The sequence below is a fragment of the Lepeophtheirus salmonis genome, chromosome 11 (genome assembly GCF_016086655.4).
Source record: "Lepeophtheirus salmonis chromosome 11, UVic_Lsal_1.4, whole genome shotgun sequence".
NCBI classification, from domain to species: Eukaryota; Metazoa; Arthropoda; class Copepoda; order Siphonostomatoida; family Caligidae; genus Lepeophtheirus; species Lepeophtheirus salmonis.
In genome coordinates this window covers 6,607,081-6,623,756 of record NC_052141.2, presented here as the reverse complement: position 1 = coordinate 6,623,756, position 16,676 = coordinate 6,607,081, and the positions used below count along the sequence as shown (strand labels likewise).

At 32.7% G+C, this 16,676-nt stretch overlaps 4 protein-coding genes across 8 annotated transcripts; 3 read left to right on the top strand and 1 right to left on the bottom strand.

Annotated features, from left to right (window-relative positions):
• Nucleotides 1–155: 155 nt before the first annotated feature.
• On the bottom strand, nt 156–6,098 carry LOC121126270 (solute carrier family 35 member E2A). Of its 2 annotated transcripts, XM_040721605.2 has the most exons (8): nt 5,958–6,098; nt 3,029–3,189; nt 2,563–2,697; nt 2,215–2,469; nt 1,759–1,891; nt 1,640–1,693; nt 623–823; nt 156–564 (listed from the first exon to the last, which is right to left on the bottom strand). In XM_040721605.2, exons 3-8 carry the CDS (start codon nt 2,678–2,680, stop codon nt 372–374), a joined length of 954 nt encoding a protein of 317 aa, XP_040577539.1. In that variant the 5' UTR covers nt 2,681–2,697; nt 3,029–3,189; nt 5,958–6,098; the 3' UTR covers nt 156–371. The 2 variants fall into 2 exon arrangements, with proteins under 2 accessions (XP_040577539.1, XP_071747716.1); XM_071891615.1 differs by lacking the exons at nt 3,029–3,189; nt 5,958–6,098 and adding an exon at nt 2,760–2,814.
• On the top strand, nt 690–5,086 carry LOC121126271 (glyoxal reductase). Of its 2 annotated transcripts, none has more exons than XM_071891616.1 (4): nt 690–829; nt 3,966–4,488; nt 4,544–4,733; nt 4,787–5,086. In XM_071891616.1, exons 2-4 carry the CDS (start codon nt 3,988–3,990, stop codon nt 4,969–4,971), a joined length of 876 nt encoding a protein of 291 aa, XP_071747717.1. In that variant the 5' UTR covers nt 690–829; nt 3,966–3,987; the 3' UTR covers nt 4,972–5,086. The 2 variants fall into 2 exon arrangements, with proteins under 2 accessions (XP_071747717.1, XP_040577540.1); XM_040721606.2 differs by lacking the exon at nt 690–829 and adding an exon at nt 3,224–3,336.
• Nucleotides 5,097–6,748, top strand: LOC121126268 (selenocysteine lyase). The gene is made up of 5 exons (XM_040721602.2): nt 5,097–5,342; nt 5,408–5,564; nt 5,619–5,893; nt 5,963–6,311; nt 6,374–6,748. Exons 1-5 carry the CDS (start codon nt 5,097–5,099, stop codon nt 6,568–6,570), a joined length of 1,224 nt encoding a protein of 407 aa, XP_040577536.1. The 3' UTR covers nt 6,571–6,748.
• Nucleotides 6,749–7,242: 494 nt separating this feature from the next.
• Nucleotides 7,243–16,625, top strand: LOC121126269 (uncharacterized). Of its 3 annotated transcripts, none has more exons than XM_071891611.1 (7): nt 7,243–7,427; nt 7,835–7,965; nt 8,144–8,371; nt 8,432–8,751; nt 10,909–10,974; nt 11,038–11,213; nt 16,276–16,625. In XM_071891611.1, exons 2-7 carry the CDS (start codon nt 7,866–7,868, stop codon nt 16,463–16,465), a joined length of 1,080 nt encoding a protein of 359 aa, XP_071747712.1. In that variant the 5' UTR covers nt 7,243–7,427; nt 7,835–7,865; the 3' UTR covers nt 16,466–16,625. The 3 variants fall into 3 exon arrangements, with proteins under 3 accessions (XP_071747712.1, XP_071747713.1, XP_071747714.1); XM_071891612.1 differs by having other exon boundaries at nt 7,835–7,969; nt 8,148–8,371; XM_071891613.1 differs by lacking the exons at nt 7,243–7,427; nt 7,835–7,965 and having other exon boundaries at nt 8,148–8,375.
• The last annotated feature ends 51 nt before the right edge of the window (nt 16,626–16,676 follow it).

Here is a 16,676-nt window from a genome sequence, read left to right as displayed (position 1 = left end):
TGAAATGATCATAAAATAAATTTTTAACTGCATTCTTTTTAATGATAAAATTATTTTGAACTTTAGTCAAGCACAAAAACGAGCGTGTTCACTATTCATTTAGTGTGCATTAAATCTATTTTAATCTTTAATATATCTTTATATATTAAAGTCTATTTTAAGCAAGCAAGTGTATTTAAAAAAATGAAAATGTGTGTATAATTAGTATGTTTAAATAATGACATAATCAGAATGATTTTAATCAAGTAAAAAAAGATTCATATCACAAATTAAATGTAATGCAAGAACTCCAGGTACATCAATACCAAAGATATTAATCATTGCGTTGATAAATTGATTAAGAAAAACCACAGATACAATTATTCAATCTTCTAGAAATTAATTGGATTTTTGGAATGATTTAGTTTATTAAAACGTTTCTTGTCCAGGATTAGAGCTCTATTATAACACACAACTCCAATAAATACAATGCAGGTTCCAAGACCGGAGAGGAAAGTGATATGATTACCGAATATAATCACGGAGAAAGTGATGAGCAGTGCTCTTTTGGCAGTATTGGCAACACTGTAAGATAAAAAAGTAATTTAATAGAAAAGTCATCAAATGGAAGATTAAATCATACCTATGAGTCACTGTTGAAATATACTCGAGTAATGCAAAGTTACTAATGGTTTGAAAATGAAAAAAGAGTCCATTGAGAAAACTCATGATCCAAAATTCCGAAGATAATTGAATTAATTTAGAAAAATCCACAAGGAATAAAACAACTGGGATTTGTGCGACGAAGGAGCATACACTAGTGTAGAACTGCATCTCTGCCGGCCTTAAGGTATTTATTAAAGAACATTCAATAAATTTAAGGGTAAGATGTGGTCCGTCAACACAAAATCAGGCATAATTGAGTCTAGAGTACATTTGTATTATTTGACGAATTATCGTCCACTTATATCCATAAACTATTATGATTAACCCTTTGGATGTGTCGTAAATTGTTTTTAAAGTAGCAAAGATTCATCATCATAATAAACGAATGAAAAAGTGGATAGATCTTATCATTGAAACAGGCCATATCGGGGTCAAATTAAGTCCTTAGAATCAAATAAAGGTTATAAACTATAGATACAACCTTTGGGTATTTTAAATCACACCATTAATTTGAAAGCCTATAATTGACTCAAATATGTCTGAAATGTAGATATGTATGTATATAATGTTTTGTACAAGTTGTAACTTGTATAAGCAAATTGTACAAGTTCCAAGTAAAAAATGAGATGAATAATTTGAAATTAAGGATTTACATTGCTAAGGATGAGGATAATGTAATAATTGAATATTCCATCGATAATCAAAAAAATTATGGAATAATTTTAGACTATTTTAATAAAAATTATTAAAATATAAGTTATATAAGCCAAAAATACATAATAACCCAGTGATTTCAATAGATCAAAATGAAATAATAGTATCAATTAATAGTTGGGCATTCGAATGACCCATGTTTTAAGTAAATAATGCATTTTAAGACGAAGAAATTCCAACTTGTACAAAAGATTTATTGGAAATAAAAACAAGAAATATGTTTCTTCAATATTATTTTATATTGACGCACCATGTGTATATAGAAAATACTTGAACTTACGAAAATTTGATTTTATGTTTACTTATGGCTTTTTTTGAATAGACATTTTGAAAGCTAAGAAAGACAGAAGAAGATATTAATGATTATGCCATCATATTAAAAATGTCAATAGTTATTACCATTCGCTTATATTCGTTCCTAAAGCTGCTAAGAACCCTTGTATATTACAACTCAACTCTGTCAAGGAGCAAAGAGCCAGTCCTCCCATGACTGGAATGAGGGAAAGGTTCACAAATAGACCCGTGTATTCTCCTATGAGATAAAAATAAATCGTAAATGAGCATGTATAAATCGGTGGGTGAGTGCCAAATTGTCATAACTCAAATATATATTTTTTAAAGAAGTAAGCCTGGAAACTCCATTCTTCCATTATGAATAATTGTGTTTTCCCAATTTTTTAATAATAAAATGGATCTAATAAATTCATTTCAACAATCCAAATTTCTCTGATTTTGAATGACTACATTAAATGTTAGACTTGTAGTAATATATATAGACAATAACACTAATATTTGTTTTGAGACAATTTGGCCGTTAACCCTCAAAATGTAATATTGGGTAATTAAAAACAATACCAAGTATAAATCTTGAAATTAAAAGGGTAAAGGCGGGAGCAGAGCTCTTAATGGTCTCCACAAAGGAGACTTCTACATAATTAATTGCAATAAGTCCTAAAAGTACTGTCGTAAAACGAAGACCCCCAATGATGGACATTAGTTGATAAAAGCCAGGCGTGGAAGGAGAGTTTCTTGGAGTTCTCTCAAACATGCCCAAGGGGTAATAGAGCTGAATATAACCACATATAGTGGTCATAAGCATTTGTATACATCCTATAATAGTAATGATAAAAATAAGAGAATTAATTCATTTAATATTTATAAAATAAATTAGTAAATGTACCCAAGAGCCCAGGCTCCACTTACCCAAGATTATTCCATCTCCATTCAGATAATTAAGTACATATTTATTAGCAAAAAGAGTGCAAGCGGAAAATATATACCAAACGATGAGAAGATATCCGGCTTTGGAGTCTTCCGTCATTCTGTATCACCAAGCAACTTCATATATATGGGAACATATTTTATTATATTATTTCTTATAATAAAATGTTTAATAATACTAAATAAGTTCATTATATAGCTAGTGGACAGGTCATCTCTCTATTGACTAAAGGTTTGACACAAAGTGTCGAAAAGAATACCACGTGATCAATTTTTGATCAAGGTAGTAGTCGTAGCGAGACTTTTTTTGTCCACTAGTGTACACTTCATAACTAAACATACAACACCCACAAATTTACCCTTTCAACTAAATTAAAAGGTAAATTCTCCAAAGGGAAGGGAAAGTTGAATACGTCATAAGAGGAAATTACAAAAATTATACACTTACGTCATCTGTGGTATCATAAAAAGCGACATCTGACTGGAGAGAAAAGGTAACTCTACGAATCCACAAGCTAACAGGCACGCTTCGCTGTTTTGGTTTAAAGTTTAATAAAGAAGGGAAATATGACGTAATAGTCTCCACGTATCATCACGTGACATCCATCACTGTCAAAATATTGTGTTTTACTATTAAAATGACGTCATGTTAAGAGTAAACACACGGAGAAGTAGTTATAAATAAGAATAAATCAATAATAAAAACCGGGACTGTGGCTTGCATTAATTAAGAATTAAATTATAAATAGGCAATAGGTGCGTGACTTATTAAAATTCTATAAAATTATTCATATTCTATTTCAAGGAAATAATTTGACGAATATCATTTGCTGTCAGTTCATGCACACTTAGTAATGTTATTTTGTTCAAGTTTTTCACTCTTTCATCAGTGATAGATGGATTGAATTACAAATTAATTAATGAAATGATTTTTTCTTGTAATTACAATTCCTTAAATAGTAAACGTCTGCTATAAGATTTGTCACGAAGGAAGGAAATGTAATTTATTTCCACTTGCTCTATATGAGAGTCATGTAACAATTTCTAATTTTATGAGCTGATTAATCTTGATTAATGAATTAATAAAATCTTAATCTTGCCTCGTCATTGACTCTCATAATTTTTATAAATATGATTGTACAATCGTATTTGAATATGGTTTAGAGGCATAGATAAATCAATATGTTTAAAACCAACTTAAAATGATTGCCTAATCTCTTACTAAATGATCACAGTCTTCTTCAACCCTCAATTGATGTATATTCATATATAAGATGTTCACTCTGACCTCAATCTCTTTATCCCCATAAAAAAAGATAACATAATTTATATGCATACATTTTATTTAATGATTAATTTAAACCGTTCATTCTATCATGAAAAAGGGTCTAGCTATATTGTTAAGAAATGGCACTTCGTGAGTTTATTCTCTCCAATGGCTTGATTTTTCCGAGTGTCGGATTGGGAACATATCGAATAAAGGACCTTCCTCTTCTATCAACCTCAATAGAGTGTGCTTTCAAGGCTGGATATCGCTTAATTGACACGGCTTCTGTATACAAAAATATACCCATGATTGGAAAAATCCTTGAGGGTCGAGATGATATATTTATTACATCCAAATTAGGTCCGAAGGAAATGGGAAAAGAAAAAGCCTCCAGTGCTATTGAAAGGATGTTGAGTGAATTGAGACGCACACATATCGATTGTCTTTTGATTCATTGGCCTGGAGTTCAAGGTCTTGATCCCTCAGATCCACGAAATGAAGAATTAAGAATAGAAACATGGAAGGTGCTTGAAGACTACTACAAACAGGGTGTTTTGCGTAGTATTGGGGTATCTAATTTTAACATTTCTCACATAGAATCCCTTAAAAAAGTCTGTACCATTGTTCCTCATATTAATCAAGTAAGTCTTCTATTTTCTTGCTTTCTTTAATTAATTGCTTGTCTGTATTCCGTAGGTTGAATGTCATCCCCAATATTCACAAAAGGAATTATCTTCTTATTGTCGCCATAATGGAATCCATTTACAAGCGTATAGTTCTCTTGGAACAACACAACCTTCATATGATCCTCTTGGTAAAGGAATAAAACCCTTGCTTGAAGATCCAACCGTCCTCAAATTTTCTTCTGTTTATGCCAAATCCCCTGGTAATATACTCATATCAATTTTATTGATCATCCCATTTAATGTTTTATTTCAGCTCAAATACTTCTAAAATGGGCTCTTCAAAATGGATATAGTGTTATTCCAAAGTCTATTCATGATGATCGTATTATAGAAAATATCCAGTTATTTGATTTTGAGATAGGTTCTGAACACTTGACAGAACTGAACAATATCCCTGTGGAGCATAAATATGCATGGAACTCGGATTCTGTATTTTAATCAATAATTTTGTTGACAATTTGATATTAAATATAATGTTGCTTTTTCGACACCAAATTTTTTTTTTGATGGTCTTTACTAATATATAATTATTTCTTTACTCTTAATTATGTAGTTAATTTAAAATGAGCGATAGACTCCCCATATATTTGGATAATAATGCAACGACTCCTATTCATCCTGAAGTTGTGGAAAAAATTCAAAAGTCTCTTCATCAAGACTGGGCGAATCCAAGTAGCTCTTATGATCGGGGCTTAAAAGTTCGAAACGAAATTTTAAAGGCACGAAAATCAGTTTCGCAAATGATTGGAGGGCCATTAAGTGATGATATGGTAAATGAGTCCATTACTTTTACCTCTGGAGGAACCGAAGTATGACAGCATTTATATTCTGCCTAAAAATTTAGGATAACATAACTAATACCTTCTTTATACAGTCCAATCACCTCGTCATCAACTCTGCAATTGATTGTTTTAAAAAGGCTTGTATTAGAGAAAATGGTTCCATAAAGAAACCGCATATTGTCACGACCAACATTGAACATGTTGCAATTGAAAACCCCTTGAAGGCCTATGAAAACGAGGGCAAAATCCGTAGGTAAAGGGATTTTGAAAGATTCATTTACTATTAATTATATTTTTACAAAGATGTGACATATGTCGAGGTTGAAGATGGAAGAGCCACTGAGAAAGATATTCTTGAAGCTATTCGTGAAAATACTTGTTTGGTGACCATTATGATGGCTAATAATGAAACGGGGATTATTAATCCCATTGGAGACATAATGAGAAGAGTTAAAGTCTTAAATAAAAATAGAAAATTCCCAATTCTGACTCATACTGATGCTGCTCAGGCAATCGGCAAAATTTCCGTTGATGTAAAGGATCTCTTTGTAGATTATTTGACGATTGTGGGCCATAAAGTACGGTTATTAACGTAAATTATAATTGTATCATTAAAAACCATGAATAGTAGTTTTACCTTACCTTAGTTTTACGGCCCAAGAATTGGTGCACTTTATCATAACGCCAAACTCGGATCTATATCACCGTATTTCCTGGGTGGAAATCAAGAATTCGGCCGTAGAGCAGGAACAGAAAACACTCCCATGATTGTTGGATTGGGCAAAGCGTCTGAATTAATTTCTACCAAGAATGGCAGCATCAGTTACACTCAACATCAATTGGAACTACGAATACAATTGGAGAATGGTTTGAGAGATAACTTGGGAAGTTCTAATGTTCATATTAACTTTGAGTCGCAAGAACGACTCCCAAACACTTGTAGCGTATCCTTTCCACATGTAGACTCTGGGAGGGAGCTACTAAATTGCCTTTCAGGTTAGAATATCGGTTTGCGAGCATTACTCAAGTTATAAGTATGTTTTTGTTTTTTTAATTAGGACTTGTTGACGCAAGTACAAGTGCGGCGTGTCATAGTGCATCCGTTTGTGGATCAGGGATATTGACGAAGAGTGGTCTGGATCCCGAATTGGCTAGAAGAACAGTAAGACTCTCTGTTGGCAAATTCACCACAAAGAAGGATATTGATATTGCTGTACGGAACATTGTGGAAGCTGTCAAGTCCTTTCATAAATAATAACAATCAGTATCCTCTGTTTAACTAACATTCGAGAGATTTAGTTCTAATGATTGCACTATGTACCTAAAAAAGATATTCTAGTATAATTGATATGTTAAGTTTAATCTTCGACTTTGTCTATTTAAAATCGTTTCATAAGTAACCTTTAATAAGAAAAAAAAAACAAATATTTTAATAGTCTAATAATTATTAATGATGCTTGACTCTTTGATCAACTGAATAGGTGTGATTACTGATTAGTGATTGGTATGTTCTATGATATTAATGACTCAAATAGAGTTAACGGTTGCATATAGAACAATTGTGTCGTGTTGCTTAATATTAGACTTTTGTACATTTGTTGCTACATGGATGAAGTTGCTTCATAATAAATGACGCACACAGGTGTGCCTCCGTTTTCTCGGCAGTTGGCTGCGCATTATTTACTAATTACTAGTCTGTCTGTACTCTGCAGGTTCGTAGACGAACGCTAAAAGAAGCGCTAGCAAACGTAAATATTATATAACACTTACATATCGTGCTCAGTGCTCACATTCAAGCGAATGAGAATGTCCTTTTTTTCATGTTTCTTCGCTTCTCTCCGGCCCTCATCATTCATCTAGGTGAGCGAGCATCTTGATATCTTTAGGCGTACGTTGTGAGAGGTTAATTTACTACTTGTTACTTGTTAGTTACTACAACTTAAGACTTCATAAACTATTAAATGCTATTGTATGTCTGAGTGCCTGTTAAAGTGGAATAATATGAGGTTGTCAAAGTGAAGCTGTTATTATTACATATTCACCTACGTTCCTGTATCCGTGATTCGATTATTAATGATAAAAACATGAGGGAGATTGGCTTTAGTTGTTCATGTAAGTAATGGAAAATCTGATGGAGACGACATACTATATTTTTTTGAAGGACTTGAGGAATAAAAACTCGTTTGCAAATCAGGATTGAATCGTTGCCTATCTAATAATAAGTATCCTTTTATTTCACAAGCAATATTTTAAATATTATTAGTACGGGTTGTCACTTTGAAGTATTTTTATATATTTTTTTAAAGTAATTACTAATTAAATAAATATGTATTTTTTGAAGGATTTTTTAAATTGTAGTAGAAATACTATGTTAGCTTAATGAATATCATTTGTTATTAGATATTAATATTATTAAGAACATTGAAGTCACGTTCTTTTTGTAAGAGCAAGATTCATGAATTTGACCTTTGCTACGAGGATGTTCCTTTATTTAATGATTTCTTTTTTCCTTCTTTCAGAAATACTCATCAAGAACACGAATATAATAACATGAAGAACAAGAAAGGCTTTTATTCCCTATTGTGTGATAAGGAAATCCTTTATCACAGTTTTTTGGGCGTTTTAGCAATGGCTGTTATCATTGCTCAGGGATGCTTTATATATTACCTTTTTTACATGAATTTATATATTTTTAAAAATGTCATGCGCGTAATATGATCTATTTACATATATATTTGTTAAATCTTACAACTTTTGAAAGAGGATTCCTGAGTAAATCATGTTTGAAGGTATTATATACAAGCATCACTCTATTTGTTCTATATAGGCAACTATTCTGAATTTCTATATAATTGCATACTATCGAGGCTACACTCATCAAGTAGCAACATACTTTTGGTTCCTGGGTGATTTATTCATAGTCTGTTTCATTGCAACTTCATGTATAACAGCCTATCGCTACATACATCTTCGAAACAAATACTCCGCACGGAATATGTATAGTGAGGATTTGATCGAAGGGAAAATTCATCATTCGATATACAAATATATTTCATGTACGTAAGTAATCGACACTTCACGTTATCAAACATCCTTTACACATTGGGCCCCTTTAGTTTTGAGTCCAAAGTACTGTGGAACACTTCCATTTTCCTTCATATCCTGGTTTGTTTACTCCACTTACCTGACTATCAAGCTATGTATCATATTCAGCAGCAGTATTCCAGAACAAATGACGCGCCAGGATGAAGAGGAAGAAAAACAAACGGAGCAAATCCTCCGTGCTGGATCAAATCTCTTAAAAGTGACCATTGGGAGTAGTGCACTTATATTCATCATTATGTTACAAGCTCATCATAACCATGATCACGATTCTACTCATTCTGGATATGTAGCGGGAGTTTGTCATAATACAGCCATTGAAGTATTTGATTCGGTATGGAACTTTATTTTATTCTATTTATACTAGCAAAGGGTTACCCCGCTTTGATCGGGCCAAGGAGGGTGCGGGAAATTACATGACCATTTCTTCTTAATGTTCATACTTATTCGGTGCGGGTGAGCGTTAGGGTATTCTTATAGGCAGTGATGAAAATCCGGTGATTTTTTTAGCTGGCCTGTTTTATGAAATTGGTAATTTGAAGAATGAATTTTCTTGTTCTGAGCAGTTGTCATTATTATTTAATTCCTGACTAGTAAACATCCTTTCCTAAATAGATTCAAAACCTGATTGAACATTCGTTTGGGCGGATATAAGACGGAGTGTCACCTTGAGAGTTTTTTTGGAGTTATTATTGTAAGTCCTTGATGGACTCAGTTAGAATTGGGGGTCGACTTATCGATTTATCAAATTTCCTTATTTATAGACTTTTTGCCTTCCTTCCATGTCACAGCTGATTGTAGCTGATCTAATGAAACGTGATGAACATTATTTTTACTCTCTTCCTAAACATTTTTCAAATTGTCAGGGTTACCATGTTGATTATCGGTTTCTTTTTTTAACATTCCCATCCATTCTACACTGGATTTTCATCACTGCTTATAGGCAATTTATTATTGCGTCTGTATATTGTATTAAATGTATAATTATGATTTTTTTTAAATGATCGTGTTATAACCTTCAAATAACATAACAATATATATGCATGAAAAATTTGTCCAGATGCGAAGTCCATCGTATAATTTTGTCAAAAAATTGTCGAATCGAAATTCACGAAGAAAATAGAAAAAACTGATTTGCATTAATTTTACAAAATAAGTAAATAAAAGCATTTATTGGCATTGTAAGGAGGAACACAAACCTACTAAGATTTTATTAGTACTTAGATGATACTGCCGTCAAATTTAAATGCAAACAAAATTTGAGTCAAATTTCTACCAACTTTATTTTATCTATGAATCCAATGTTCCATTGGAAATCTATTTTTTTTGCACCTGAAAAAAAAAATGAAACTGCAATTTTCACCGATTTTCTTTTTTTTGCCCATAACTTTTTTTTGATTTAGAAAACTTCCCTATTCGTGTAGTTGTTTTTTGAGACGCCAGACACTTTTTGATTTGTAACTCAAACCCCTATCTAGTCTCTTTGAGCTCGAAACAACCATTTTTGTGTTATGGGTATACCGAGTGATCCATTAAAATCGGAACACTTTGAATTTTAAACTTCAAAAAAGATATATTTTATTTATTAACAATAGAGTTTTAACAAAATTAATACTATAAATAGATGTGCGCCTGAGCTCTCTTAATCATTATGTAGGCGCCCTAAGCGGCAAGGATGGCTTCCAGGCCGTGGTGGAAGGCCTGGCAACCGCTTCGGATGCAGTGCTCCGTCATGGCGTGCCAGTGCTGAGCTGACAGTGGCTTTGAAGGCCTCGGTGTTTAGATGACTGACACTATTGTCCTTTCTCTCGACATACACCCAATAGGTGTATTCGAGGAGTTCAAAAGAACTCAAACGACTGATTCATAAGAGTCTTGCAACAAAGGATATTGGTTTCTTTCATTGCTGGTGTCAAAATTTGGCCTCTCTACCCTCACAAGGCTTTTTTCACCCACTTTCTTTTTATAGCTCTCTGGGTTGTATAGTGTGAAATCCCGAAATCTTGCATGGCCCCTCATTGACTAAGGGGATGGGCCTGGGCTATTTTCTGTCACTCCTGTCACTCCTGTGTGTCCAGTTTTACCTGATTGACAGAGCCCTTTATCCTCTCCAACGTTTTGGACTTGCTGACGGCTTTGACCGTGGTCCTAGAGACGCCCAACTGCTTGGTGTTCGCGAATGGAAATTCGTCGATCTCGTTCAAGTATCATTTTTTCGACTTGTAAGCTCATGTTTGTTTTGTTTTGAATCCAATTGTTTAGTCTAATAAATCGTAATATTAATTAATTTCAATCAATCAACTTTCATTAATTATTTGAAGAGTAAGTGTTCAGAATGTAATGGACCTCACAGTGTAGAATAAGCCTACCTATATGAAGCGTGGGCATTCATCAAAGACATGCAATATTATGTTATATATATATATATAAGATGAATGAGTCTATTTAGGGATTGTTACTCAGAACATGATTTTCTCTCCTTTGCTTTCAGGTCACTCTGTTGAGCTTACTATTTGTGAATGAATCGAAATACTTATCAGACTGGCATTTGGATAATGTGAGTAGTGACGGATACCAGTTACAATCGTTAATATTATTATTTTGTCTTGTTTTTTTGCAGGCAATAATTGCTCTTTCATCAATTAATCTCATTCTACCTACCTTCGCCATTTATATGATGTCGCTTAGTGACTTTGGGCGTAAACTTGATAAAATAGTCAAAATTAAGTTTGCATACCAGCTGCTTCAACTTACTGTCATCAATATACCATTCTTAGGGTTGAGAATGTATTTATGGTAAGTTTTGCTTGAATAATATTAGAACACCTTTACATGTAAATGCTTAATTCTTTCTGTTTTACATTTTTTTTAAAGCAATCTTTAATATAAATTTATATAATGTATTTACATGGTGCCCAGTAATTTTGCCTTAAGCTAATTTGTCTCAGGACATTTTGCCTTAAATTGTTTTGCATTAGGACATTTGGACTTAAAGTCATTTTGCCTCAAGGATATTTCGCCTTAATATATAAATAAATTAGGTTTATACGTTGTTATTTGATGAATTTTGGTTGAAATTGATGTTCACATTGAATTGCATTAAAAATGCATTAAATGATCGTTTTCTGTTGTAATAATGATGGAATTACGCTCCTGCCTCATATTATGCTTGTTTGTCAAGCCATGAGTATTTTCTATTATGAATAATCCATCATATCTAATAATTATTATTAACGGAGAAGTGATTAGCAATTCTTCTATTCGAATAGTTGCCCTGTTTATTTATTTTTGTTTTTCCTATTATACTAATTGTATTTCTTATTTTGTCTCTGTTTCAAATTCATTACATAGTTAGATTTTGTTTGTCTATGCATTGAAATTTTGGGGTACGATTACATCCTTTTTCCAACAGAATACTACCATTGAATGAGTTTCATAGTTTCACACATTGGATATTTTGATTCCAAAATTCCAAAGGAACATCCATTTGAACCAAAAATTACCTATAAATGTCATTTATTTATATATTAAGGCAATTAATCCTTGAAGCAAAATGAATTTAAGGCAAAATGTCCTTAATTACTTATCGGCATTGCACATATATTACTGTTATGAAGAATTAAATATGTACAGTGCACATATTTTAGAATCGGATTTATATGCATATATTAAAGCTATAATTACTGTTATTCCCTTTGTTAACGAAATAAGTCCTTTTTTTTTTGCATGGAGTAAATAATTACTTTTCAGAGGAAATATATTAAAATCGGAAGTATTGGAAGATCTAAAATCACTTAAACCTCGTTATTCCTAAGGGATCGTTTTCACCTCTTAATTTTTTGTAATGACCTAGGGCCATCGACTGTCGTAACTACAGGCGCCTGGAGGTATTGCCCTTAGTGTTGTGACAGTCTTCGGACTGTCAGTACTAGAACTGATTGAAAAAATAAATTCAAGTTCCAGGACCGAACTTTATAAGTTTTAGGAGACTGCTGTCTTCAGTCCTAAATAAGGACCGAGACAAGCCTCGTAATGAAATGACTCAATGAATTAACATTTGATGATTGCTATTCGTTGCTAACATTTTATCTTTTAAAATTGGATTAGTATGAATAGAATGAATCATAATTACTTAGTATTATATTTATCATTTTTTTTCTCTCGGTAGTTCTACATATCAAAGAATAGGAGGTTATGTAATAATAAAAGTTAATTTTTAATGGAAAATATTGATTCAATTATGAGATTTCTTTGATAGGCAAATTTTCTTGCATACCAATTCAATGTCGTTAAAATAAGAACTTGTCTAATTATATAATGCTTGCATTATATACGCAGATTATTCTTCAAGTTATGCCTCTTTAATAGTTACTTAGACTAACGACAAGAGGTGGAAATGCATTCTACATATTTTAGTGGATAATATTAACACGGATTCTTCGGAGTATAGGGATATGCATACTTATAATTTATGTATATTATACTGTGAAAATTTTTCATATCAAATAACTTGATGTAGAGGAGACTGGGAACTGTTGGAATACAAAATCGGTATAGAGTGTTTCCATGTGACGGGAGAATTGTTGATTTCACCCATTTTGAGGGCTTAAATAACCATGTTTTGTAAGAATAAATATCCTTTTTTTTTTCTCATTACTATGAAGTAAAATAGTGAGCTATTGATGTGAAAATGGGACCAACATATAAAAAGACTTAAACCTTACCACCTATAAAACATATATCCTTCTGGAGCTCGGTTTTATGATATATCTAACCCTAAAGTGTATTAGATAATCGTTATTATTAACCATTCTCTATGATGGAAATTTTGAGAGAGGTTAAGAGTCATTCTTTTACAATTTTCCTATGAGTAATGTTGTAGAACACGAAAGTAACTATACATAAGGTGTGTCGATAAGAAACTTGCAACGCAGTCTGGTTGAGGTTAGGTGACAACTTTTTTGAAGACGTCACAGCGGAGCCAAGTTCAGTATTATTGACTAGTGTTAAGTGTGAACTCATATTATTATTATTATTCCTAGAATTAGGTTTTCTTCTAGAGGTACTAGGTGTATTTCTACTGTATCAACCCGAACAAATCCATCAAATGTCCACTATTTTTGTATATTTATTTGAAAATTTTTGTTCTCACCTATTTTCCATTAAAAATAACTTATTTTTTTGGTTTTATTTTTTAATAATAATTTAGTCCTGTAATCGTCGGAGGGTAAAAATTAACATTCAAGGTATTGTATGATGAGAAAATAAAGTGCCATTTCATATATTTATACAATTTGTTTTATCGAATTTCCTACTGAATTGGCTCCTTTGTGACGTCATCAAAATAGTATGTAAACAAAAGCAAAGAAATCTCTTATCGACACGCCTTATATATAGTAACTTTGGTAGAACCTCCGACCTATATATTAACTGGATACTCAATAGGCAAAGAATAGGAGAATCAACTGTCAGCTGATATTTTATGTTATATCAGTGTCATAAAAAAACTAAGTAGTAGTAGTATTTATGTAGTAGTCCACAGCTGAAAGATGTGTGGCTCTTTTCTCCTTTTTATTCAATAGGCTGTGTATCCAGTTATTATATAGGTCGGTGGGTAGAACACACATAATTAGGTGTTGGTTGCCAAGAAAAAAACACTGTCCTAGTCTTCACCATGAGCACACAGTACTTTTAATAAAAATGACATGTAAGTATGTTTCTCACATAGAGGGCTCCATCAAAATTATTCTGCGCATGCGCCGTTTCTTAAAACAATAAGCTACAGACTGTCACACCATCTTGCGTAGGATATACATACATATATATATATTTAGTTTGTTCATGACTATTGCTGCAGAATTGTGAAATCCCTTATCATTTCAATTTTAATAAGTGTGTGATCAATCATGGATTACTTAACATCTGGATAAACTATTCATTTTTAAAATCACGCATCTTGTCTATTATAACAATTACTGTTATTATTCAATGATTTTTTTTCATTTTATCGTTTATGTGAAGCATGAATTACTTGATGTAAAGTAATCTGTAGATTAAAAAGGTTCATCAAGAGACGTTCTTCTCCAATATAAGCGAAATATGATATAATGACATTGTCACAGATACTCCCTCAAAAAATGTCTTCTTTTGATCATATTTAATAATAGATCCTCCCTCCATGCTCACTAATAAAGGAAATAAGTTAGATATGAAAAAAATAGAAAGAAATTATAAATAAATAATTAGCTCTTTCTTCGACTAAAGTGAATCATTTGTTGCGAATTACTTTGTGAGCATCATCTTAAATTTAACCCCCGAAAATTAAATTTTCCCACAAAATCTTCCACCTTTCCACAGCTCCATGATCAATTACTTAAATTATAAATGAGGGGTTTCCATGGACGATGGAATATATCGCTATCTCTCTGTATCACTTTCTTAGTAAAAATAATTTTTCTCTTTTACAGGGTCCGCGGAAAAGCTATGTCAAATGTTTATTAAAGCCCTAATGATATAACATATTACATATTTTGCATATAATTTTAGATATAGGTCGACAAAATTTTCATAAACATGTGACATAACTTTCATTCGAAATGGTCACCCTTAGCCTTGACCACAGCCCAAAGTCTCTCTGGAAAGGACTTTCATGCTGTACGCACCATTTCCACGGAGATGGAGTCCAGGCAGCCACCAGTTTAGCCTACAGGTCATCCATTTTTTTTTTTTTTTTTTGCTGGTGGTCACAAAGGCTCTGTTCTCAAGAATGGACCACTTGGAGTAATCCATGACGTTTAGATCGGGGCTGGAAGGGGGCCAGACTGTATTGTCTTTGAAACCATTGAAATTGCCCTCACAGCACCGCTGCGTCTCTTTGGATGTTTTGGATGTGTGGGAGGGGACACCATCCTGTTGGAAAGTCTATGGTCTATTCTGAAAGTGCTGTTGGGCCCCGAGAACAAGATGTTCCTCCAGGATGAAGCTGATATACTTCACCTTGTCCGGCGAAAACACCAAGGGGGACATCCCTGTCTCAGTCAAAGTGCCATAACCATCACAGACTGTGGCTTCTGCACTTTGTTGACTCCATGGTCACCCAGCTCACCTTTTTGGCCAGAATCTGATCATTTAGGGGGTTAAAATTGCGAAAATCTTCTCAACACTGAACACAATGTTGCCAGTCCTCAGCTTTTGAAGAATAACATTACTTCTTTCACGTCTTTTAGCCTTTGCCTTACCTTGACAGGTGATGTTGCCTCTCCAATTTGTATGGATAATTCCCAAGGTTATCTCATTGTTGTTACACCCATCTTAGTGAGGTTCCTTCTGGGATTTTCTGCAATCCTTCCCTTAACGACTCCTGGGGTTGTTTTTGAACTTGGTCTGCCTGATCTGGGTATGTCCTTGATAGATTGAGTCTCCTCGTACCTCTTAATGATTTTCTTGATGAGTATGGGGTTGACCTCCAGTCTCTTCAGGTACTCTTGGATTATAGCCTCTCTCTTAGCTTCTATTCTGGTTAACAAAACTGTTATTTTATTCAAAATTGTTTTTTTTTTTTCATTTAGTTTCGACGCAACTATAGTTTAAACATAATATCACGTAACCTTACATATAATTAGATCATATAAAGTTAATTTAACAGTACTCTCCGTGGACCTTGTAGTATTGTTGTTTAATGGAAGAATTATTTAATAATTAATTGCAAGGCTCTATTAACGAGTTTGCGTGTGTACTTAAGTGTCTAGATGTTTAGTAATCCATGGATCAATCCATAATTATAATTTTTCTATCTTTTTTAATTGTATTGCCAAATTATTTTATTATATCCATATTAATGATATTGTTTCTTTTCCAGGGTTCAGTACAACTTTAACCTCTCTTTATTTGTCGTGAAGAATCTTTGTTACATATTCATGCTTCTTCATAGTTTGTACCCAGCTGCAAAAACCATTATTGTTCAAACGTTCATGAAGACTCGATTTCGACGTAAAAGTCGAATCCAAGAGGATCATGAAATGATTTCTGTTCATGGAGAACAAACTTAGTTGCAATCTCATACAGTTTCTTGAATATTATTCTGCGTATTTTAGAGAAAAATATATACATATATTTATATTTAATATTTATTTCAGAATGTATATATATATGACATATATATTATATAATGATTTAATTCGAATCACAATAAAGTCTGATGTGTGTGTTTTTTTGTCTTTTTTTTGAAATTATGTTCTATGTGTTCTTCAAGAATATGAA

Bases quoted from the DNA above. Each gene is read 5' to 3' on its own strand.
- LOC121126270 (XM_040721605.2), bottom strand. From the start codon at position 2,680: ATGACGGAAGACTCCAAAGCCGGATATCTTCTCATCGTTTGGTATATA. The intron at 1,694-1,758 runs GTAATAACTATT...TGTCTTTCTTAG, and splicing joins GGAACGAATATAAGCGAATG to CTTTCAAAATGTCTATTCAA. The intron at 824-1,639 runs GTAAGTTCAAGT...AAATACCTTAAG, and splicing joins AAACATAAAATCAAATTTTC to GCCGGCAGAGATGCAGTTCT.
- LOC121126271 (XM_071891616.1), top strand. From the start codon at position 3,988: ATGGCACTTCGTGAGTTTATTCTCTCCAATGGCTTGATTTTTCCGAGT. The intron at 4,489-4,543 runs GTAAGTCTTCTA...TGTATTCCGTAG, and splicing joins TTGTTCCTCATATTAATCAA to GTTGAATGTCATCCCCAATA. The intron at 4,734-4,786 runs GTAATATACTCA...GTTTTATTTCAG, and splicing joins TGTTTATGCCAAATCCCCTG to CTCAAATACTTCTAAAATGG.
- LOC121126268 (XM_040721602.2), top strand. From the start codon at position 5,097: ATGAGCGATAGACTCCCCATATATTTGGATAATAATGCAACGACTCCT. The intron at 5,894-5,962 runs GTACGGTTATTA...ACCTTACCTTAG, and splicing joins TGACGATTGTGGGCCATAAA to TTTTACGGCCCAAGAATTGG. The intron at 6,312-6,373 runs GTTAGAATATCG...TTTTTTAATTAG, and splicing joins GCTACTAAATTGCCTTTCAG to GACTTGTTGACGCAAGTACA.
- LOC121126269 (XM_071891611.1), top strand. From the start codon at position 7,866: ATGAAGAACAAGAAAGGCTTTTATTCCCTATTGTGTGATAAGGAAATC. The intron at 7,966-8,143 runs GATGCTTTATAT...GTTCTATATAGG, and splicing joins GGCTGTTATCATTGCTCAGG to CAACTATTCTGAATTTCTAT. The intron at 8,752-10,908 runs GTATGGAACTTT...CTTTGCTTTCAG, and splicing joins CCATTGAAGTATTTGATTCG to GTCACTCTGTTGAGCTTACT.